Source organism: Oenanthe melanoleuca, chromosome 8 (genome assembly GCF_029582105.1).
Source record: "Oenanthe melanoleuca isolate GR-GAL-2019-014 chromosome 8, OMel1.0, whole genome shotgun sequence".
Lineage (NCBI taxonomy): Eukaryota > Metazoa > Chordata > Aves > Passeriformes > Muscicapidae > Oenanthe > Oenanthe melanoleuca.
The window spans coordinates 13,080,772-13,106,741 of record NC_079342.1 but is presented as its reverse complement, the minus strand read 5'-3'; the positions used below and the strand labels follow the sequence as shown (position 1 = coordinate 13,106,741).

The following is a 25,970-nucleotide window of genomic DNA, read 5'->3' as shown; positions in this document are numbered from 1 at the left end:
AACGTTCCACCCTTCTCTTGCAGGAACCAACCGTGCATCCTTTCACCTCACAACTGGGAGGTACAGGTGTGCGTATATATTAATATAAATATCTCACTATCACTATTTCAGTCCCTCCATAAGCTTCCCTCATGCTTCAGCCCACAGGAAGGCACTTCCAGAAAATGCTGCACTGGGGGTCTGGGGCAGATTTGAGAACATTTTCCACTATAATCAGAAGAAACTGCTCATCTTATGACTATATATATTCCAGATTCTGTTTAACATATGTAGCTGAGAAAGGAATCAACCTGTACCCTTTTTACTTTCTGGTTTAAAACAATCTCTACTCTTTTAAAGGCATTTTCTTCTCCAGCAATGAAGATATGGAAAAAAAAAAAAAGGAAAAAAAGCACCAATGCACCAATGTTTGCATTGACTGAGCTGAGCTACACTGACAGTTCCAGTGTTAATGTTTGGATAGCCTTTGAAAGAGAGGGTTAAGTGGGAGGAAACTGAATAAACACAGTCACATCTTTAATATGGCAACTCCTGTATTTTCACAGGACAAATAAGCAAGAACCAAAAAAAAAAAAATCAGCTTTTTTTTATGTAGAAGGATTAATTTAAGAGAATGTAACTATTTGACTTTGGAACAGAATGGGTGGGCCAAAGGTTTGGAAAGGAATGAATGAAACATCAAATGATGTGATCAGATTCAGCTCAAACACCTCTTCCAGAGCTGAAGCAGACTGAGGTCCTTGGAACTGAGATACACCCTAAGCAAGCAGGGGAACATCCTCACTTTTGTCTCCAGTTGCTTTAGACACATGGAAATTCTTTTTTGAGCTGGGACTGAGAACCCCTGTGCAGGTCCATACTCACTTCTGTTCCAGTAGAAGATGATTTATTTTAATGGTAGCATTGGTCAGATGGGTCCCAGGGGTTTTTGATCTCTGTCATGTTTTTTAAAGCAAATGTTAGTAACAAGGGCAGGGGAGGGAGGAGGGAGAAAATGAGGTGAAATTTTATGGCTGCCAGCTTGGCACATGCCTAAACCTGAACTAGGGATTGGATATTTTGACCTGAAATTGTAGAAGAGATGAGGATTCCAGAAGCACTAGAAAGTTGCCTCATTATTTTTTCATGAGAATAATGAAAGGTTTACAATAAATCACCTAAAAATATACTGTAGGTATTGACAAGCCTCAGAAAATGAAGGTGACAGTGGCTGAAAAGAGGAATAACCTATTTAGCCACATCCACAAATAAAGTCTGTGGGGCAGGAAGCAAAGTCGTAGTGAGATAAAAACAAGCAAGACTTTCAGATAGAACTTCTACACATTAGAAAGAAGGTCTGTAAACCAGGCAAACAACTGAAGCAGACTGATGGGGAGAGTGAAGAAATCCCACTCCTGGAGGCTGCAGAACACAAGTTAACCACATCTGCCAGCTAAAGACAGAGCTGAGAGCTGATGGTGCCCTGGGCCAAGCATGGTCTGACCACTCCTCCAGGTCCCTCTCAGGGACCTCCTCTGCCCCATGGATATTTAATTAGTGAGTGACAACACAGTTGTGAGTGTTTGCTTTCAAATGCAACATTCATTCTTTAAAACTCCTTCCGTGGAAAATGGAAGCAAAGGCTTGGTAAATCAAATGAACACCAAACTGCAGTCAAGGAAGCATAATTTAAACAGACAGATGTGTTCAGCAGCTCATTGACTCAGTCCTGCTACCATGTGAGATGTAATGTCAGGGCTGTGGCTCTCACTGACACAATCACACCGTGTGTGTTACACACAAAGCACCAAGGAGGAGCAGAGATGAGGGGAGCAGAGATGAGGGGAGCAGAGATGAGGGGAGCAGAGATGATGGGAGCAGAGAGCAGAACAGCAGCACAAAGCAGCTGTGCAGGAGCTGGGAAACAGCTGGAGCCAAGAGGAGCCACAGAACTCAGGCAGAAGCCTGTGGGACCCTGGACAAGAAAGAAAAGCAGGCTGAGCTGCCCATCAAGCAAAATTCCCCTTTCCCCTATCTCTCATTTCAGGAAGGGCCAAGCCAGCAAGCCACTAAAAACGTCTGGAGATAGCAACCCTGGGGCTCATTCAGATGCACAAACTCTGCTCTCAACAACTCACTGTGAGAAACCAGAGAGCTGTAAGGCATGCCAATGGTGTGCACATTCCCCACTGAGACAAATAAAAACCGAAATAATTTAGGTCAAATTGACCCAAAATAGATAAAAAATATTTCAGTTTGTTAGGTTACACAGAAATGTTTCCTCTTGGGTCACTTTGACCAGCTGCTGGTGGCCTGTGCATGCCCAGTGACATGGAGGATGTGAAGGTGTCTCATTGCCCATGAGTCACCCTCTGCAGCATCTTCTTTTCCAATTGCCACAGCTCAGCTTGGGAGCTGCTGTCCAGCCATGAAACCCTGCCCAAGGAGGAGACCCAAAGGATGATGCAGCCAAAATAAAAATTTCCATGAGGCTCAGCAGAAGTTCAGACAGATTAAACTCAATATTGAACTAAGTTACAGAGTGTTTTGAAATTCTGTTCAATTTTTTGCATATTTTCCTCAGCTGATAAACAAAGAGACTTTTGTGGGAGGGTTTGTGTTTGGTTTTTGGCCTGTATTATTTTTATTTTTTTTTTGCTTTGGTATGGGTTTGTTTGTCTTAACACCTAATCTATGTATATTTTAATATAATTTTTAACAGAAAGCAAATTCCCATCTTTGACTAGCTACTGAACTGGAAAAGTGACATAGGGATATATCCACTCTGAAAGCAGAAAACAGTGGGAAAGACTCTCAAGCTTGTGCAAGAAATGGGAAGTCATCCAGAATGAAAGCCAAGTCAGTGATTACCACACATAATCAAATCATGTAAAGGCAGAAGATCAAATTGCATTCAGTGAACATAGAGACATTCCTATAATCCCTAGAACTCATTTTAGCACATAAAGTTTCTAAAAATAAGCTTCAAGTTCACTGAAATACTCTCAGACAATAGTATATTTTTATAACTAACAAAAAAATTGGAAGATAGTTTTAAAACATGTCTGCATAAACAACACTGTGACATGCCTCTTAAAGCTTACATCCTTTATACTTCTCCCTGGGAGCTGAGTAGGTTCTTCCCCAATGAAATGTTTTGATGTATCAGCTGGTTTAGTCCCTAGGAAGTGCATGGCAGTTTCATCTGTCTCAGGGGAGCACTACATTTTGTGCACTATTGCAGTGATTTCCTTTCAAACCCTTTGCATGGAAAATCATTTCCATAAAAACCATTTCCATAAAACACACATCCATTCAGGAGATGCCATTTTAGCACAGTCAGTTCTCACAGTAAACTCACATTTCAAAGCAGTATTCCTACTGAAAAACAGCCTGCCCTCACAAAATTACTTATACTTACTCTTGGGCCAACTCCTCCAATTGGTCCAGCTGGTCCTACTTCTCCCTAAAGGAAATCAGAATTCAATCATCTTGATGACAAGTCTAGCTTTAAAAAAGAAATTCTGCAGATAACTGTTTGTATTTATTATTTCATCTTAAGCTTCCTGTGTTTGTCTTAGTCCAAGTCTGATAGAAACAGCTGGGAACAGACCATTTTACCAGTGTTAGCTTTTACTAATTCAATATCTGTCATAGAAGCCCATCATTTACTACTTAGAATTCTAAGGTCTGTCTTCAGAATCACAGTCATTTAATCAATAATTTACTTAATAATTATGTTAATTATTTTTAGCATGCAAGATATAAGCTTTTATTTTTATGATTATGAATTAAAAATACTTGATGAATCTCTAAGATGAAGAACTGCCTTTCTCCCCTTTCAGTTAATAGGGGTCTAAGAGTTTGCTTAAGAGTATCTAGGACACTGTAATTAAATTGGTATATGCTTTTATTTCCATTCTGCTAACCCCCTTCCCTCCCATCTCCCCAGTTTAATTAAAATAACCACATCCAGCTCTGGACATAAATTATCTGAGATTCCACTGAAATTAAAATAAGCCACATAATGGATGCTAAAAATTCTTTAAAACACTTGCCAAAATGCAAAAGAAACTTCAGATTTTGCATGACAACACCATAACACTTAGCCATTGTTACCTAACCCTCTTAACCCCTAACAACTTTGAAACAATCTCTTAATTGGATAATTTTTTCATCTTACCTCAACTCCTTTGGGACCTTGTGGCCCTGGAAGTCCTCGGTCACCCAGAGCTCCCTAAACACCCAAACAAACACAGGGAGAATTTACATCAACTCACATGCATGCTGCTCTAGTTTCTCACCTCTTGCAAACCTGGACTAAAACCCAAACCTGGGGTAGCAGACCTGATCTCTCTGTTCGTAGTATTTCCTATAGAAAGCCAGGCCAAGATGCAGAATAAGCATACATAAAAACTTGCACATAGATTTAGCTGAACCATTATTCTTTTCATGTTGTGAGAAGGAAATCAGAAAATATTTGAACATGATAGAACAATTTGTCTCTTTCTGAAGAGGTAAAATACACTACCACATTAAGATTAGAGCATCATCAATGTGCAGATCTTATATTAGGGTAGTCTTTAGAATAACATGTGTTGACAACATTGCAATGGAAAGAAACCACAAAGTGAATTTAGATCACTAGCTTGTCCAAAGCTAGTAGTGATTTTTCATCCCTTACTTTTCTATTAGGATTACAATCAGCTACCCAGAGATAAAGCACCATTAGCTCTGCCAGCTCGGAGTTTTCATGACTGCTCACAACATTTTCAAAACTTTGTTAAAAAGACTTTGTAGCTAGCAGTGTATCAAAAACCTCAGGCATCCCAATTACAATGGGATAATTGGGAAAAGCACTTGACCTGGCATAGTACAAAAAAAAAAAAAAAAAAAAAAAGTGCAAACATATTAATGTTCTAGGAAACTTAGCTTAACAATATCAGATAAAGCAACAAGAACAAAGAAACTGCCCTTTAGGAGAGATATGATTATCTTCTGAAGAAAGCAATGTCAGGAAGGTTTAAGCCTTATTGACTGCATAATAATGAAGCTGAAGTCTAGACATTGGTCCAGTAACAATTTACTCAGCAGGCAAAGTAAAATGGAAGAGAAAATGGAACAGGTACTCAAGGTATTGGGTTCCATCAAGGAGCCCATCTGGGAAGGACTGTGTGCTGCTGGCTGACATCCCAGCACAGGAGGGACAGGAGGGCCTTCAGCAGCACTGCATAAACAATATTCTTCTATGGTTAGCAATAACATTCTTTCATTGGCACAACTGTTGTTTTACTCTGACAGCAAAGCTCATTGGGGATGAGGATTTCAGGGCAATGTAACTGCACAGTGGAAATGGCAGCAGCACTGCTGCTGTGCACACCCTCCCACTGCACTTCCCTGAATCCAGAAAACAGTTCCAATGTGTAAACTGAATATTAATACTAAATGACATTTCCATCTTCTCCTTGGGGTTTCAGGCAAAAACAGAAAATGAAGGAAGTCATTCCACATGTGCCAAAGTGTCTGGGAAAAAAACAGGAGTCAGCAAATGGAGTATCCTGTATTTCACATATATAACTTTCTACTTGACCATCCCTTCCAGAAGAGGTGAAACTCCTAATAATCACTTTATTAAAAAGTGTTTTACAAACAAACATAAGTTAACAGGGGAAGGAACCTCTTGGCTTCTTCCATGGTACAGCACACACTGCTGGAAAAACTACAGTGGTAGTCAGCATATCCTGACCATCTTTTCCTCTCACTTTTCTTGGTTAGAGAGCATAAATACTTGCAAAGGATAACACAGGGAACAAACAAAGTTATTTCAAAACTTCTTAAAAAACATTCTTATTCCTTTTTAAAAAATGTGTGTTTTGTTATTTTTTTTAATAAGTGGTGGATCAAGATCAGAGAACTTCTAAAATATTGTTTCCAAGCTGAGTAATGTTCTGTAGACCAAATTACATAATAAACCCTTTGAAAATTGACTTGGAGAGATCAGATTTGCTGATTATTTCACTAATTTGGGGGAAAATTTGCAATCCAGAACTTCTACTGGCATTTAGAGACAGCTGATCACTCTCAATAGAGCTTAAACTTCCAAGAAGTTGGATTTCTCCCACACCAACTGCTAAAAAATAAAATTTACCCTGCTTTCCTGGCTTTTAAAATTGTTATTGCTTCTGAGGAAGCATAAACAAAAACATGAGGAAAATAGCAGCATACTGAGAACAGTTTTCTAAAAATAAAAGCTGGAGGAAAATTTTAGAACTGCAGTCAACTCAAGGCAGCTGGGAATCCCAAAAGCCAAACATTTCCAAAATTATGCAGACCTTCTCCCTCAGTACTGGGAGCAATATAAGAGTTTTTCCAGTTTGGTAATCCCTCTTTTCAAGTGTAAGCCATCAGTTCTCCCTGACTAGGGCAGGCTGCCTAAGCCTTTTGTCTCCAATACCAAATGTGCTGGAGAGCACCAAATCTGGTTCAGTTGTGTAATTTCTGTAAAAAAGGAACATGGAGTCTCAAACTTTGTAGTCCACCTCTTAGTAAGTTTTTTTTCTTTGGAATCTGTGAAAAGGCAACAAATCAGTAATGTGTATGTTAAATATCAACAGAATACTAACAAAAACTCCTTGAATATAATGTGCAACAATAGGATCTCACTGAAGAAACTGAGCAGCAGGGATCAGATCTGTTATGCCATTCATGTATAACCAGGAACAATTACATCTGAACTGCAGTTCAAGAATTGCTGCATTTCTCTTCTGCTATTTTCCCTAGACAGAGTCTTTCATCATCACAGGAGGTATTTTTGGTGAACACCCTGCTAACTCAGAAACACAAGAGCAACTGCCACTGCAATGGTTGGACACACTCATTTGTACAAGGCTGCTCATGTTATGCAAACATGCATACAAACAAGTCAGCAATAAATCAGAATTGAAGGTGGACACCCTCTAGAAACACATTTTAAGTTCTCCTCAATTTGCCCCATCAGATAACTAGCTCTCAGCCTTCCTAGTCGATTCATGTCTATTTTGGTAAAAGGCTCTTGACACAGTTGAACGATAAGAGACACAGAAAATATTGGCTATGGCTTCAGCAACTGGATTATTTGAAATGTTCTTCAGAATGATCCCCTTTGACATGGAGGTATTGATACAATCTTCCTGGCAAAAATAAGACCGTATCTTTAAACTATTTACTGCTCCCCATCCTGTGTTTTCTAGAATAGTCTGTTGATAGAAACTCTGTTGATAGAAAATGTAATTTCCATGTCTGTTTATTCATAGATAACCTGTATGATTTGTTCCAGGACAAATGACATTATTTGTCTTGCACAAGTCTTTTGCCTCACTAGTTTCTGCCCTCTGGTTCACTTAAGGGTCAAAAAAGGCCTTCACTTTGGTCTACTAAACAGTCTCTGAAAATAAAGCCATTCAAGTATTACTTCTGTCTGTAGTCTCTCTTGATTGAGTCCTTCTGGAATAAAAATGCCCAGAAATGTACTACAGAGATAAAGCCTTCTCATGTTTTTAATGAGACATCTTGCCTCATGTGTTCTACAATTTCACTTAGTTTCTAACTGCATTATTGTGCTTTTATTTCAGAGAGATCTGGCAATGTCTTTGGTCTAAGTTTATAATAGGATTTATTGTTTTAGTCCTTGCATGAATCAATCTGAAACAACTGAAATGGAAAGAACTATCAAAAAGTGCATTTTTTAAATAATCTAAAGATGCTCAACTTTGTTTTATACACAGATTTCATTCTGCCACACTTGTGCCTATTTACCACAGAAAATAGAATGTAAGAATAGTCCCAAGGGTGATGTGTGAGGAACTCCACTGGTACTTGCCTTTCAACAAGTACTTGACCTTTAGATATTATTCAATCATTTTCCTCTGGGTTAATTTCTGAGCCACCTGCACTTTTTGTATTGGTCTCTACCATTTCCAATTCAACAAAAATTGCTTATATCTGCTTTTATTCAAAGCTTCATTGAAAACTCTATCCATGTGAATTATTGCCTAAGTTGGGTCTAAAATCTTAGTCTACTAAAGAGCAAAAGTTAATCATTCTGGTACAGTTTTGTAGATAAAATTTATCTTTTATTGTTATATCTATTATTTTATCTAAAATTTAATCTGGCACGTGAATTTTGGACGTTTTACGTATCTTCAACTACTATTTCTTTTAAAAATTGTTAAAAACAATCTTTATTACAGGTGGAACATGAGTAACACAAAGATCTGCATACACTTGGCATACCTTCTACTAAAATGCAGGTAGCTACATTGCATTTTCTCAAACTTATTTTGCCATTACACACTACCACCTAACACTGTAATTATTCTCAGAACTGTGTGGAGCATTAACATTCAAATAAATTCCTCATATAAATACCTGAGGCAAAGTACCTGCATTCTGACAGTAAGAATATCTTCTCATAATGCCAGTGTACATCTCCCAGAGCCTTTTCCTCAGAGATTAATGCTATTTACTGTTATTTTTAGTAGGTTTTAATATAATCTTACCTTAGGACCTTCAGGGCCATTTAACCCAGGTACACCAATGTCTCCTGGAAAACCCTAAAGAAATCATACAGACAAATAATTTGCAGAGTAGGATTGTTTTCAATGCACTTGTTTTGATTCTGTTCATTCATTTAATAAAGCTGAGTCACAGAGACAAGAAATAAATTTGTTCTACCATTGCAAAAAAATGTCAAAATCCATTATGTTCCCTCGAAAGGACTTGGATAAATGACAGCTTTTAGGCAGTTTTGTTAAACTCAATTTAGCAGATGTCAGCATGGATTTAATTTCTCTTAGGATGAAACTTTTTATTCACTAAGCAATGTTTGAAATTAAACCACTGAACTGCTTAGGAGGCACAAAAAAATCACCACAAAGCAGCCAGCACCAGGTCCTGCACTTATGAATTCAACTACCTTTTAAATCAAGTTTAGAGGGCAGCTGAAGCCCTTTAATCCATGGCTACAGGTTAAGGATGAGATCACTGCAAGATTAAGGAATAGGTAAAGAACCTTTTGGCTCCAAACCAGCAGGAGATAATCAGGGTCTGGCTGGCACTACCTGTAGGTCACCAGCATGCAGCATTGTTCAGAACAGGCTTTTGTGAAAGATTCTAGCACAGGTCAAGCTGTTAGTAAAGAAAAAATAAATATGCACAAAAAAGGAATCAACTAAAATAATCACTGGGAACCACCTGGCCAGGAGGCACTGAGTTGGGACACCATGAGGAGACCTCTGTGTCACAAGAATTCAGCTACAGCTGGAATGCTTTGGAAGAAATTAGTATATTTTAAGAAAAAAAAAAGGTGCAGCTAACCTTCATGCAATAGAGTAATGAGTTGAATTTCATAAATATCCAGAGAGGATACATGATCTTTACATTTGTAGGATAAAATAAAGCATTGGTAATTGACCTTTTAATCAGCACACTGCTCATTCAGTCCCCTGCCAAGATAGCATTTGATTTTGCTTTTTTAATAAACTTTCACATTTCATTCAAGTTTGACCATTTGAAAATAGCAAAACTGCCACTTCCTCTGAGTAAAATATTTATTAGTACATCTAAGAAAAGCCATGGTCTAACACTAGGAAAAAAAGTTTCCTTCTGCATTAAGAGAAAATCATTACAGATTAAAATGAATGCATACTTTTTCCAAAAATGGAAACAAAAAGCACATACACAGAACAATTTTTTAAAAATCAGGTTAGCGCTTGGATCTTAAGGAGTCCAAAAGAAAACCACTAAAGAGTAAAAATTATCTGAATTTTCCAAAGATGGGAACAGCTCTAACACTCAACATTTCACAATACATCTCAGTGGTTTCCCCTTTTTTTGGCCATAAAGCAGCAATTGCAAGCAGAGCTGTGCAACAGTTCCAGCATGCCTCTAGGTGGCACAGGGAATATTATTCACATGTGGTCAGGGCCCTGAGACTCACACCTAAAACATTCACTGGCACCACCCTGATTTCTATGCAGTTCAAAAGAGGAGGTGTGTTTTTTTTACATCCTGGTCACCACTATCTACTGAAATACATTGAAGAGTAAGGTCAATTCCTCCGAATTTTATTATTTATAGACCTTATTTATAGACCTTAAGTAGTTACCAAGGGGTGAGTTGTTTAATATATCTGTAAATCTTTATGTTTCTAATGTGTGAACAAGTGCTAAATGCTGACACATATATTTCCTCTTGGCAATGAACATTCCAGGAAGCAATCTGTCTAGAAGAAGGTTAATTTAGAAAGATTCTAATGCTTTTATGAAGGAAGAGATCTACTTTATTTATTTATTTAAATTTTTCTAGAGGGAATTCAGTAAGGACCATGAGCTGTAGGTGTGGACAAGTGTTGCAGACACAATAAACATGGAATTTTGAAATCTCTTCATGTCAGCAAAGGCTTAGGATACAAGAGCATTAATGGCCTGAGAATATCAACATTAAACAATGCATTTAAAAATTTTAAATCCTCAACATTTTTATCTTTCCTGTGAAGATGGATTAAGACTTTTCTTCTTGAGCACAACCATGGAGAAAAGGCAGATGCTATGGAAGTTTTAGAACACTCTTCTAAGACTTTCTCACTTTAAGAATCCGTGACATAAATGCAATAATCCAGGATACAAACAGCCACTTTAAATAATTCCAGAAAAAGAATGAACTCTTGAAGGAAGGAACACCTCAGCAATGGTGCTTGCCATTCAGATTGCTTGCAGTGAAGTGGAATATATCTCTAGGAGTGATTCAGCAGCCAGCTCCCTGGGAAGTTACTCCAGATTAAAAATTCATTATTCTTCCATAAGTGAAAGGCCAGGAGATTAATGTAGAGTTTCCAGCTGCAATGTAGTTTTCAGTAGAGACTATTCAAAACAAAGCAGCCCTTGATATTAAGACTTCTTCTAGGGAAATGCAAAGTCTTAATTTCCATCAGCCAGAAGCCCAGCAGCTGGTAGGATACAAATTATTTTCAAAATCTTGCTACAGATGTGGTCTTTTGCCAGCAAAGCACTTTAGAATCCACTTCATTTAATCAAAAGAAATGTGGCATCAGCAAAACCTGAAGTGCCAACTATCTTAACAGAAATGAGCTGTAATCTTGCTGTGGAAATATTGTTTTCTGTAGTGAACACTTAAATATAAAATTAACATATTTATTGCTCTCATCTATACGATGCTTTTTCTTAAAAAAAAAAAAAGCAGAGACGTCCCATTGTCACTATATTAGAGCATGTCTCAGCATCCCAGATATAAGCACTCTGCCAAAGATTTTGCTTTTTTGGTTTTTCTGTGTGGCTGCTAATATGGAAGCAGAATATCAGAAATATTGAGATATAACACTCCATTTCCATGGGGAATTCTCTCACATTTGCAGAATTAAACTGTTTTCACACAACATTTGCCAGCATCACTGGCCACCCATCCTCATGCCCTTGGATGCCCTCAGGGGATCAGGACAAGCACTGGGGGAAGTCACCATGCAGGGAACATGTCCCCAGTAGTTCCTTCAGTTCCAGGTACAGGCTGCAATTCATCTCAATGAGAACTTAGAATAAATTTTCAGAAGCAAGACTGACTGGATATAGCTACTGAACTTCAACAAGACACCTTATTAGAGATTAATTACTAATTATTATAATCAAATAACAAAAGAAAGGTGTTGGCAAAAAACTACAATCCTCCAGTGCTTATTATTCTTCTGGAAGGCAGACACAGAACTTTGGGAAAGGATCAGATGAAAATTCTGATCAAATTGTGCAAAGGCAAGCAGAGAGTATAAGCAATTCTACAACAAGAGCATTTCCTCAGATATATGCCAGAATATGCAATTAATTCAACCTTTAATTTATCTTTATTTCTATATTTCCTACAAATCATTTGCATGCACATTATTTGATGCAATAGTGAAACAGAAGGCTATGTCATCACTGCACACCTAGCATTGTTTCAAAAACTAAAAAAAATCATGTGATAATGCATGTGAAACATGCACTAAAAATAAAGTTTTTGTTAAATGAACACCTCAAAGCAGCAACTGATTCACTTACAAAAGATGTGCCTTTTTGACTCTTTACTGTTATTTGAATATTTCTTTTTCTTTTGTAAAGCTACTGCCTTGAGCATGAAACACACCAGCTGAGTCCCATACAAGCACCTTCCTGCAGGAATAAGCTAATGACTTCAGATCAAAATACTGCACAGATGAAAAATGTTCCATTGAAGATAATGACTAATTCTCTCTGCTTCTGAGGAAACCTATTTATAACACTCTGAAGACACATCTGAAGGGAACTATCACATCCATTTTGGGAGCATAATTAAATGCAATTCCTAGAGCAAAATTTAACTGTAAAATATTCTGAATGCATGTGGAAGCCTGTTAAAGGCTTGTCTAATTTAATTCACATTGAGAATGCATACTTCATTGTACACAGTAAACAGAGACACTGTGGGTTAAAACACTCAGATCAGCACTTTCCAGATGTCATACCAATAAAACAAAGCTCTACAGAAATTTTATACTTTGGGGATTCATTTTCAGATGCATGACAAAGCAGCACAATGTGTCAAGTGATGAAGAATACAGCCCAGAAAGTGCTCACTGAGTGTATCCAGTGAGCACATCCATATCACTGAGTATGCCCAGTGTGCAGCAGGCATTCAGGCTCTGCAGAAACATACCCAGGAGAGAATCTGGCTTGACTCTGCTGGACTCCTGCACTGGAAAAAATCACTTGGCAGCCAAGCCTTGCCTGGGCACCCAGAGAGCCAGAGCTCTGTCCCTGCCTCTGCCACTCCTGCCAGCAGCTCTGCAGGGCTCAAATGCACCCTGGCTCCAGGGCATGGCTCCTCTCAACTCTGACCTGGTGCACCTTGGCTGCACAGCTGCAGAGGGAAGATTTGGGAGGCAATTCCCTGGTGATCTGCATTTAAAACCACAAAACCCCATGAGGATGATCAGTCTGCCTGCCTGCTCCCACTGCTGTGTCCAGGGATATTACAGACTTCAGCTGCTCTAGTGCCAGAGTTACAGCACTTTACACAGGAAGAAAATCAGGGATAGAACTACTTGTTCTTTACACTGGAAGTGAAACACTCAAATGTGTTACTGGAAAAATCAAAGGATCCCCAGTTTATTTCACATGTACTCAAAACAAGTGGGAACAGGGCACATTTATAAATCCCACTGTCTTAAGTGTTGAATGAAAGAAGAGAGAAATAACTGGAAGTAGAGTTTGAGAGGTTCTGCCACTGGGCAGACACAGCCTTGTTCCTCCTGCTCACAGCCAAGTCCAACAAATCCCAATATAGGTTTGGTTTTGGGGTTTTATAAATAAAATCTCTCATAGAAGGCATGTGGTATGGATTGTCACATCTATACCAAATTCAAAGTACTCTCCTTGTAGGACACAAATTCACTACATTCCTCTATTTCCAGAAACATCAAGGAAACATTTAGTATATGATATAATGTATGCTTTCTACATGGGGTCACAGGAAGTCTGACCATTCAGATAATGAAACAGGAACAAGAAAACCTGTCAGACCTGATAGCTGTCTGGGTTTGGAAGAAGAGCCATGATCAGACATATGACAGCAGGCTTTTCTTATGGAAAAATCTACATTATTTGCTCATACTTCATATATTCAGTTGTGTCTAAATAACTTCTGGCAACAACAACTAGCTTATTTTTATAAGACAATGTAACAAGAGGGCAACATACACTCTTCAGTTTTAAGCTGCTTATTTTAAATTCCTTTTATTATAGAACTTCTAGTATCTTCAATTTGTCCAAAATCCCAGTATGCTGCTATCCTGCATCCCTTCTGTTTCTATTTTGCCATATGGTGACCATATTTTTATGAAGTTAAAAGGTGGAAAAAGCTTTTTTCCTTTATTTGGACCTATCTTGCATGACTGAAGTTAAGAGAAACATTGCTTTGTAGTTTTAAACCTGCCCTTTTGCAGACAATTACTCCAAAAAAAGTACCTGGTCACTCAAGTTTTAATTAAAAGAGCTACAGTGCTATGTTCCAATGAGTTTTCTCTCAGCAAGGATTTTTGCCTTATAAGAAAGAGAGAAACAGAGCCTTGCTTTGAGGAGATATGCTCATGTAAAGGCAGAAAAAAGATCACTGCTAGTATATGTCTTGCATTCGTATTTTTTTTAAATGAAAACCCCCAAACAAACAAAGAAACCCCACCACAAACCAAACAAAACCCAAAATACATCCATTGCAGGAGGCTGATTAGAAAGAACAATTGAAAATTTCTGCTTTCATCTCTCCAGAAAATACATGTGTCTGTATAAACATGTCTTTCTGGTACAGACCACAGCATTTTTCCTTAAAGCCTGTGGTATAAATGCAAAAGAAGCACCAAAATGGGACAATTTGGAGACTGACAGCTTCTATGTAGACTTCCATAGCACTAAGGAGTTTCTAAGATTCACTTCTAGATTCAACTGCTTGGCAATGCTTCCCAGGTAACTGCTGTTTATTCTTTGTGTTTCTTGTAAGTGATAAATATGCAACCAGGCCTGGAAAATGGAAAATCACATTTATAAACATGTTTCAGTATTTACAAATGGAAGTGTTCCTGAGAAATCACTTGAGTCTCATTCCAGGTGTATCCCACAACACCAGGATTCAAAAGACAGCAAATCCTAATCACATAAGCAAATGAAGAACTACTTGGTATTCAAAGATCCTGTACATAAATATTTTGCAGAAAAAAAATTATGAGCTGGAATCTTTTGTAGTTTATGAAGGAGAATTAATTCAACAAATATGACAGAATAAAAAGATTTTCCTAATTCAACTAAGAAAACAGTCTCTTATGAAACAAACCCATTTATTTACCTCTTATTTTCATAATTTAGAACTGACATTGAATTTACTGCTATCAAGCAATTTCTTACCTCAGGTCCCTGAGGACCTAATGGTCCATGGGGTCCAGGTTCTCCAATTTTCCCCTTGAAAAAAATCCAAATAGTTAAGATTTCTGATGATAATTTATTTTTAACAATAGATGGTTATGAAGATTTTAAAAACATTTAGTAACAAAAAGGCCAACAGAAACGTTGAGATGACTTTTTCACTAAATAGCAAATTTTATACCTGCCTCACTTTGGCCGCTATTAAGACCAGTTCTTCACAACTCTTTGAACTCACACACAAAAAAAAATTCAAATTAGTTTAGGACAGAAAATTGGGAGATTTGGGAGGAATAATTTAAAAACCTCTTTAAATATATAGCTGTTTTAACAATAAAAACTACATGTTATTTAAATGTCCAGAAAGTAACTGTGACAGATATTAGTTTATACACTGACTTATGTATTTTAAGTATCCAATCACAGCCAAAGAAATGTCATTTTTGTGGTTAATAACAATAAAATTAGGTGCTATCCACATGGTAACTCCATTATATACAAATTTCAACCCATCCATAAATGGGCCAAAATATTTCTCTAAGTTATATCTGTTCTTGCACATTTTCACAAGCTTTCTGCCACCATAAAGTGGTGAGCAAAATTAAGGTCTGACCTGGGAAACTTGCTCTAATTTTTAACATGAGTGACTTCATTGGAAATCTATTCTACAAAGTTAAATAACACTTGCAGGACTGAGGTCTCATAGCTTAATTTAACAAAATCACAAGGTTGGTCACGTTTAGTTTGTGCTTAAAATCCACAACTCTTTTGGGAATAGGCTGATTCACATGCTTATTTAAAAAGAAAATTCTTGTACATTTAAAAATAAAAATTACAACTTTTTCCCATCTAAGCTTAAGAAAATTTGCTTAAATTTATTGCAGGTTTAGTGTTTACATTATAAATTCTATGGGGCAAGTAAAGTGTTTGTTATTGCATTTTAGGGCCCATGACATTCATGAGGTCTAAGTAGGTTTACCAGTTATTGGCTTGATTGCACATAAGAAAATTGACACTGGAGTGAGTATTGGCAGCTTTTAATTATATATTGAAAAGAGAGAGATATTAGCACTAAAAGCAGGTTAGGAAATGCCAGGTAACCCTGTGCAGTATGGATTTTCTTCCTCAGCATTTAAAAACCCAGCAGAAGGGGCAGCAGTGCACAAATGCCTTTAAATCTGCTAAAAGTCAGTAAATACAGGAATTCCTGACTACTCCCATCCCTGTGAGAAATGACTGGCTGTTAATAATGAGATCTCACACACTCCCTCCAAATCCAGCCAGTCCATATGGTCATCTGGAAGTTCCCAAAGCTCTCAGTGGATTTGTTACAAATATTACCTGCATGCCACACAGTGATTGTCACAGAATATCTAATATCACAAGCACTTCTATTAAAATTTGTCCCATATACTGATTGTTGTAATAAAGTCTCACATTTTAGGATCTGACTTGCTCATTAGCATCAGTCACTAGAAATAAAAGCAGCTTAGACCTTATTCTTTGTGTATTTTGAATTAGGTCACTTCAAGAGGATTACATGCACTGTGAACAGAACAATCACACAGAAGTGTCAAATATCAACAGTAGTATAAATTATCAAGTATCAACAACATACTGAGATATACTGAGAGCAAAATTTGGTGTGTAAACTTACTGGGGGTCCTGGTTTTCCTCTGGTCCCTGGGGGTCCTGGTAAACCAAGAGCACCCTGAAAAAAGAAAGCTACTAAATACACAAGAAAATTAACTGTTGTGTTATGTGGAAAGCAATAAATTGCTATATTTTGACACCTGAAACAGTTTTCAACCTGCAGAATTCTTTTGAAGCCTATCTCCTAACATTCAACTTTCATCAAAGAGATCTCACAGGATGTGCTATTTCAGTGACTTCTGATGTACTAGCCAAGCAGGAAAGAAGATCCCTATTTATCTCAGTTTGCTGGTGTGGAGCAGCATGCCAGACCATGTGCTGCTGTGAACCACAGCAGGTCCAGGTGAGCTGCAGATGAACCCCAAGGGTCAGGGGGAAAACTTTTACACCTGTTCCTTGGAAAGACTGAGATCACCCTGTAATCCTTGTTTGATGCACCTCTATACACACAGCTGCCAGAATTCTTCCTGTGCCCTTTGTTCATATTTTCTATAACTGAGTTTTAAGTAGCACAGAATTTCTTAAAGATATGTTAATTCAGTGATATCCAGAAAGTTTTACTACTGCATTCTACTTTTATGCACCTGACCAGCTGCATTTTAAGAGGCTCATAAGCCTGGTGAAGTTGCTGAAATTGGATAATTTTGTAAAATAATGCAATTATAACTTACCTTGTCTCCTGGGTACCCTTGATCTCCTGGCTCTCCTGCAAGGCCATTTTCACCCTAAACAACATATAAATTTATACAGACATATGGATGTGGCTTAAAATGGGATATTTTTCAGAAACAGAGAATGAGAAAATTTTAATAGTGAATATTGAATTAACCTAACACAGATCTTTGACAATGCAAGGTGTTGCACTGAAATGCAGGAAAACCTCTTCCAGGAAAAGCTATAGACACAGATCTGGATATTATTATGTTCAGTAGTTAGTGTTCTGTTCAGAAAAAAGTTTGTCTAAACTTTTGTCAGACGCAGATCATGAGTCTGACAATTTTACAAAATTAAAGTCAGAAGACAAATCAAAAGGGAAAAGGGAAGGCTTTGTCAAGTACATTAGCTTAAGTTTTAATGAAAAGAGCCTGAAAGAACTATATATCTCCAAGATAATGAAAATATTTAAATCACCTTATCACCTTTCATTCCAGGCTGTCCCATACTCCCTGGGAAACCCTGTAAAAATATGGAAAACAGAAATCCAGTGCTTGACTGTAATTTGGAAAGCAGCATAGGCACCTGGCTGTGGGGTGATTAAATAAATACCATACCATGGGCCCTGGAATTCCTGATGGTCCACTTGGTCCTGCTGGCCCCATGTCTCCCTAGCAAACAGCAAGAAAAGTGACTGCATTTGGTGAAATGGAGTTAAAAACTCTAACAGAATGTGGCATTTTTCTGCACCACAGAGAGAAACCAAAATATTTTTTAGGTTAATTTCTAAAGGAAAACCAAAAGGTGTTGGTATCATTAAGTCCTCCACATTTGCAGTTCCCAACATCATCAGCAGCAACATGAGAAACAAAATTTGCCTCTTCTCCAGTAGATTAACAATTCAAGAGAAGATCAGAGTACATTAGGCAATGCAAATTAAGGAAGCTTTCTTTTGTATTGCACATTGAGTGGGCATTGCTGCTGTCCTTGGGGTTACATAACAGCACTTCCCTGTAGGCATCAAATTTGGCTTCAAGAACTTATTCTATGATGAGTAGGGCCATAAAAAGCAGCCTTTTTAATGGTCCTTTTACTTAATTTATTATCTATCAGTGACTTCTATGAATTAAAATAAATTAAAAAAAAAGAAAAAAGAGATGTGACTAAATACCAAGTGTGCAGAATCAAACCTACGTTCTGATGGGCATGCTAACCTCTTCTGTTCTAATGCACCTTCAGAGCCCTTACTCCAACTCTTATTTCTGGGATTAATTTAGGCAGTTTTATGACACGAAAAAAAAAAAAGTGAATCACAAAAATTAAGAATCTTTAAAGATCAGCACAGCAACAGCAATAACATCAATGAGAAAGCATGAGCTAAACATAAGACCTTACTTAGAATAGTTAAAACTATATTACAAAGAGAGAAGTCTATTGACTTTCTGCCTATTTAACCTTGGAGGAAAAAAACCCAAAAAGGCAATGTTATCTCTCTATGGCTATGCAAGAATTTAACAACACATATGAATAAAAAAATCTTTTGCCACTTGCTGAGAGTGATATGGAGAAGATGACATGGACATCTGTGCATTTCCATGGAGCACACATTCATTATTCTCATTATGGAGATTTTCAGCAAGCACATTCTTCTGCAGCCACCATCAGACTTAAGGCTCAGTGAAGAAAAAGCAGGACCCATCACTTTGTGTCTTAATGGTGCTTGGTAGAGCTCCCAAGGAAATTGCCACTCCACATTGCTTTAGCTTTCCATGACTCTTCAGTGATATATTCTGTCATGATAGCTGATCAAGTAAATGGTTTATGCTGCTGCCTCTGAGTTGCATTACATATTCTGGTTCAGCAAGGTATTTATGTATTAATGACACTGAATGTTTAAATGCACATTTATAGTAACAGTAGCATTGACTGGAAAAATCACAGAGGGATACTGAGCTGGGAAATTTAGCTTACAACAGCAACAGGAAGAAATTCCAAAACAGCTTTACAACATTCAGGTTCATAAAACACCTGTCACAGCCTCTAGATACATTGAGTGACTTTTAATTAACAGTAAAAAACTGGAGCTGCACAAAAAAAACCTGAAAAAGTGTTGAATTAGTTAGTCTGTCAGGTTTTTAAATCATTCTCCACCTACAACATCCTTGCTATATGTTAACATACACTTATCACTTTGGATAAAACTTGCTGATCAATAAAACCTGCAGCTACAGAAAGTACCTTTTCCAACATGTCTATTTGACAAGTGAAACTAAAACCAAATTGCTTTTCCCAGGCAAAAAGATAAAATACCAGAAAAGGAAAACAAATGTTTCCCTGGAAATAAGTGGGTTTTTTAAAAGGAAAAAAAAAATAAATTTAAAAAGAAAAACTAATTTGGGTATTTAGCAATAAATTTTAATAAGATGAAGAGTTTCATAAAACTCATGGTCTTGCTAAGTCTTGAAAGACTGACTGTTCAGCCAGCCAAAATTCTGAATTTGGCAACAGCCCTGTATATTGAAAAAAAAATCATGGATGGAAGGAATTACTTGACAAAAATATAACTAACTCTTGTCACTGCACACAGCTGGGCCGGACAAGCTACTTGAATTAATGCTCTTGGTTTCCGCCAGAAAAAGATATTTAATCTCATGTTGAATGTTGCATCTACTAGTAGCAAATGTGTTATGGCTGACTAAGTGTTTTAAAGCAAACATTGAGGACTGCAGCTCTTCACTCAGTTTTGGATGACCATCAGCATCTGCCTGGACAAGAGAAAGCAGAGTCAGGGAGCACAGAGCCATTTGCAGGGCAGGTTTGGGAGGAGCAGGGCTGCACCAGCTGGGGATGCTGGGGTCACCTGGAGCTCCCCAGGGCCTTGGTGAAATCCTGCTACAGATTGAAGAAACTCTGGAACAAAGCACAGCTCTTCCAATGCTCTGACTGGGAAAGAAGAAACCAGACTGACCAAAGTGATGTTGCTGGAACCATGGGAGAGTCCCACAAATAAACAAGAGAAAGCCACTCAAATGGAGTTCACACTCTAAACAATTGTTAATTTCATACTGTTCAAAATCTAAACATGCCACCAACTTTTTGTTTTCCCAAGAAATAGCTCTCATTATGTTTATATTCCATCTATGTACAAGTGGCAAAAGCTCTGGACTGTTTATTGAAAATTATTTCTCCATTTCCAAAAGCTATTGAAAATCTCTCTGTAAGTGACTGCAACTCAGCAAGAAGGCAAATGCAGCTTTGATCCTACAATCATTTATGCTCATTAGCCCTAGGTAGGGCTAAACTGCTGAGTTTCAGTCAAAATAATCAGTAACAGTATCTTTATGGAAGTGACACCATACAATTTTAAAATGTGACAACAGACATTTTTAAAAACTTCAGGTGCATTTGTACAATTATCAAAGTCTTTGAGATTAAATTCCAGGAAGAGTCATGTAAGAGAAAAGCAAACTACAACTCTAAGCAAATTCTCAAGAGTGCAAGCTCCAGGCTCATGAGTGGTTCAATTGGCCTGACTGCATCCACTGACAAGAACACAGAAAATCATGTTTGCATGAGGAAGGCTGGAAGCTACAGAGGTTTCTTGATCAAGCTTTTGTTTTCACTATAGCAATGCCATAACAATCCTAATCAGGCAGCAAGGGATGATTTACAGGTCATTTTTTTTGTTATGAACATATAATTAGAAAGAGTAACAACTGAACTCAACTGTTGTGCTTCAAAGGAAAAGTAGGATGACCATCAGTGTAAAGTACAAACTTATCAAGGATGTTTCAGATCTGCAGATATCAAAAAAAACCCACAAAGCAAACACTGGAGACAATTATGGCTTTCAAGAGTAAACACTTGTTATTTCTCCCTTGTTAAGAACGTGGCTGTGCAGCCAGACATGACTGAGACAAGATCAAGAATCAGAGATCCTCTATGAGTCAAGACATGAATTTAAAAAAACAAGAAAGTGACACTACTCAGAATGAAAGTCTTTCCCACCTTCTGTAGGACTCACAGAGCTTCTCTGGCACAACTGATGGCTACAACTACTCTGTGCAACTTCACAAGAGCATCACAGCCTTAACCTATTTATGTTTAATAATTAATACGATATTGCAAACATGATAAAGTAATTTTTCATAGAAATTAATTCTGCTTTGAATTTGGTAGCCATATTCAGGAACCAATGAGGACTGTTATCATTACAATGTTTGAGACCATTGCACCTTTCACACTGGCTTTAGTGCTATAAACCAGCAAACTTAGTATTTTCAAATAAAAAACCCCAACACACTGGATCAGAAACAAGCATACAAATCCACCCCAAATATAGAAATGCTCCATGCTGCCAACATAATAGCAATTGTGTAGAGTGATATTATTTAAAATCAAGGCTATCTAAAGCAAAAGCTGTTTAAATCCTTGAACTTTCATAATTGTTTTTATTATTTCACAAACGCACAAGACAAATGCTCTAATGCAGCCATATCAAAGTAATAAAAGTATACTCACTCTTAGTCCTGGAAATCCAGGAGGACCAACACCACCAACAATTCCCTTTAAAGAAAGTTAATCTTAGATTACCTGAATTTTACCATTTAAAAAGAAATCCCACTGATAAGAAAGAAGTGAACTACAAAGCAAGTCGGTTTTGATTTTTACAGTTTCCAAAAAGTGACAGCTTATCACTGTATAGAGAAATATGCTTAGTAAATCCCTGGATGGTGGAATTAGATCAGCAGATATTTGCATCATGGTAACATTTCTGCTGTTAATGTAGGAATATGAGGGGTTTTTTTTCCATGATACTTAAAGTGGAAAAAAAACAATTTTTTTTAAAGGATAAGAAGCAAATTTATTAGGATTCCTTTGAAAAATAAATAAGAACACCATCTCAGTTTGTAGAAAGACCTCTGCAAATTAAAGGCTACATACAATTATTTCTTAATGCAAACTATGGTATTTGTATTCCATATAGAAGTTAAGAATTCAGTAGTACTTCACTACTTCCTCTGCCACAGTTGAGCTCAGAAGAGGCTAAAACTGCCAAACCAGCTGCTAAGTCTCTTTGCCCCATGTGAAACAGGTACTGTAGCCCTCCAGGTCACCATGGCTGTCCCATGCAGGCTGTGCCAGCACCTGGGGCTCAGTGGGTAACACACACAGGCTCCACTGCACCTGCTGGCACCCACAGGAAAGGGGAATTTCTATGCAAGCAAATCTCAGCCCATTCTGAGAGTGTCCAGCTGGGCACGGCTGCTGCCCGTGGCACAGGGACACCTTCTGCTCACACACCTCCAACCTGCTCTAAAACATCCACAGGGAAGCTGAGTGCCCAGCAACATCCTGCAAGGCAGACTGACATCCTCAGAGAGCTGAGAGGGTGTTGTGGAAATGAAGGATGGCATCAGTCAGCTAAGCAGAAGAAATCAGGCATGGAGACAAATGTCATTAGTGTCAAGTCAGCACATGGGAAGAAAAGTCTTCCCTGGAGTTCCTGCTGCCCCAACCCCCAGGTCTGCAGTGGCAGCTCAGAGAGGCTCTGTGAATGTGCCCTTAGCTCTGCAGCCCTGCAGCTGCAGCCCTGGCCCCTTGCCTGGACAAGCCCTGCAGGGTGAGCTCTGGGGAGGAGGGACGGGGCTGCTGCCTGTCAGAGGAGGCAGGAGCACCAGCAGCTGTCTTGGCAGATTAGATGGAACTTGTGTGCAAGGCTTGCAGTAGAACAGGCTCCTTTGTAACGTGCAAGGCTGTAATTTCAGATCCAGCCTTTCTGAGCTTGTTTCTATTAAAGCACTGTTCAGCAGATCTGGTGGAAAGACAATGTCTGCTTTATCAGGAATGGAGGGAGACTTGCGAGTACGAGGAGGGGAAGGCAGAACTCACCTTTTAATACAATTTGCAAAGCAGTTGGTGACACTCAGCCCCTCAGAGGGTTTTAAAGATGAAAACCATACAGATATCACCTGACATTCCAACAAGAGAAGCTTGGCCTTAGGGACCAGAAATGCATAACAATTTTTTTCCTGTGTTCCAAAATGTTGACACCAAACATTGCTAACCCACCAGCAAAATTCATGTAAGCTTTTTAAAACAAGTTTCTAAGATGGGTCAAGGCAGACCTTCAAAAAATAGAGAAACTCTGTCTAGTTGATGACTGTGATCCATATCAGAAAAATCTTTAGACACAGAATAAATGGATAGTGTTTTCCATAGGAGCATCCAACAATACAAGATGATTTAAATCAACTGCTCTTTTACCCAGCACTTATTGCTGTTCTCATCTCTTGCCCAAAGCCTTTCACTGGTTTCTGACACCAAAGCAAACCTGAGTTTGGAGTCTGCAGCCAGAGTTTCCCTACAGACAGAGCAAGACAGCAGAGCTCCTTGGAGGGCAGTGTGTGAAGTGCTGTGTCTGTGGCACAGGCTGGGCTCGGCTCTGCAAGGGCTCAGTGCCAAGGACAAAGCTGCTATCACACTGACTGCCATGCTCCAAATGACAGCCTGGCACAACCATGTTCATACAGCTCAAAGGATGAAATCAGCTATCAAATGCACAAGCACACAAAGCTGGGGTTTTACATGCAGGCAGAATCCTATTTTGTTAAGGTGATCTTAGAATAATGGTTTGAATAAACAACACAAAGTCATATCTAATGCAGTTTTTGAAGACAGAACATTCATCAGTAATGCAATGAGGGCACTGAGAGATCTGATTCTCAAGGCAGTCAGCACATGCAGCAGTGGGAAATGTGTTCTCCCAGCAGCTTTCTGAATATTTTCTTCCTCTTTTTCATACTTATTATAGTAGTTTAATAGCAACTTCCATAGGAAAGTTATCAGTCCAAAATTTTCTTGTGAACTTCAAGACATTTCTTTTGAAGCAAAAGTCTTCTTTAATTTTGGAGGGGAGTTGATACTGAGTTTCACAAATTTTATCATGTTAATCAACACACATTTCAATACTTACAGGACTTCCATCTGGACCAGGGGGGCCTCTATTTCCAAAATCACCTGGAAAACCCTAAAGCAGAATAGAAAATACCTTTTCTTCATTATACAAGACATGAAAGGTGGTCTGAACACCAAATCCCTATAGGTTTAGGGAATTAAGACATACATAGATTCAGGGAGCGTGATGGAGGAATAGGAAAAGCAGAAAGTTTCAGCTACACAGTTCAAATGAACAGAAAAGTGATTTGTCTCCTAAATTCATAAACCCCAAATGATACAACTATACACAATGGAAACATATGGAAAAAGAAGACAACTGAATTACTTTAAGAGCAATATTAAACAAGTATTACTTGAATTGTTTGTTTTCTTGAAGCCTGTTTTCCTATTTATTTTTAACTCGAATTTTTTCCTATTATAGCTTCAACATTCACTAAAACATCTGTCCTTCTTTCCTTAACTCATCCCCAAATATTAATGGTTGGCATCTCAGTATGAGATCTCATATTCATTAGAAATAAAAATTTTCAACTTTCTAACCAATGTGAACACTTGCCTTAGTCTGCATCTAAACACTGAAACAATAACTCAAGACATAGTAAAGTCTCATTTATTTTTGAGAGCTTTGACTTCAGAGATTAGATTATCAGAACAGGAAAGAAATCTCATTTGCCAAGTCAAGCATCGAAGCTTAAAACAATTTCCATTTCTTGCTTCAGAAAAAAATGGAATGGAATTCTCCCTCTTTACTGGCTCTAATCTTCCTTCTTGTTAGGGTTTTGAAAATTGCTTTACTTCTTTCAGATGTTGCCCACTGCAACACCAGCGTGTAACTTGCTGGGGAAAAGTGATTTGATTTTTTGTTTGGGTTTTTAAGGAGGGTTGGGGGGCGGGGGGAATGGAAGAGTGGTGTGAGGGGTTTTCAAATTATTTTTTATCAGATTATCATTAATTTTTATCAAATTAATGGTTTTTTTTATAATTTTAGTATTATAGGCAGATATCACTATTTTACTGAAAGAGCCACATGTAGCTAACTAGAAACTCATGCTATTAGTTTGAAGCAGTACCATGAAATATTTTCATGATTGCTATGTATTCACTGTATGAAATTAGGAGAAGGGAGGTAGTGCAGACCTACTAAGAAGTCAAAATAATTTTTAAACCACAGTGTAAGGTCTATATAAGAGTTTACCAGAAAATTTGCAAAATACTAAGCTGGAAAGGGATTCTACCTGGAAAAATCCAAGCTATGCACTCAAACCAAAGAGACTTTACTTGGAATTAAAAAATGTCACAGTATTATTAGAGTACTGAGATAACAGAGATGCACTGACCATGAAGCCACAAAGAACCTGAACCCTATAAAATTCCCATGCCAAATTTCTTTCAGTGACCGTGCCCTGCCCCAAAGCATTGTTAACTCCAGGGCACTATGCCAAAAAAGTTTGTCATTACAGTTATCATTGTTTTGGGGGTTAAAATAACACGTTTTCTCTAAGCCTGTGATCCAGCAAAGTACTTCAAGCCAGGTTCCCATGCTATTGCTCTCCTGGCTGGTCTCCACATTAGCAGTCTTTAGTTAAATAAGTACTTTATAGATTATAGAAAGGAATTGTAATGAATGTTGGGATTGAGGAAATTACAAAGAAATCAGTACTGAATGAAGGTAACCACAGACATTCTGCAGAGATGCTTTTGGTGCTCACTTATTTGTATAAATCTGTGCAGAGAGGATCCACAGAAGAGTCC

At 37.9% G+C, this 25,970-nt stretch overlaps 1 protein-coding gene across 1 annotated transcript in view; it reads right to left on the bottom strand.

The window, feature by feature from the left end:
• Nucleotides 1–25,970, bottom strand: part of COL24A1 (collagen type XXIV alpha 1 chain) — a 115,170-nt gene that overhangs the window by 55,939 nt on the left and 33,261 nt on the right. The window contains exons 13-22 of the mRNA XM_056498154.1: nt 24,235–24,288; nt 21,780–21,824; nt 17,876–17,929; nt 17,736–17,780; nt 17,276–17,329; nt 16,609–16,662; nt 14,937–14,990; nt 8,517–8,570; nt 4,163–4,216; nt 3,401–3,445 (exon numbers count right to left, since the gene is read on the bottom strand). Coding sequence (XP_056354129.1) covers nt 3,401–3,445; nt 4,163–4,216; nt 8,517–8,570; nt 14,937–14,990; nt 16,609–16,662; nt 17,276–17,329; nt 17,736–17,780; nt 17,876–17,929; nt 21,780–21,824; nt 24,235–24,288 — 513 coding nt within the window. The remainder of the gene's footprint in view (nt 1–3,400; nt 3,446–4,162; nt 4,217–8,516; nt 8,571–14,936; nt 14,991–16,608; nt 16,663–17,275; nt 17,330–17,735; nt 17,781–17,875; nt 17,930–21,779; nt 21,825–24,234; nt 24,289–25,970) is intronic.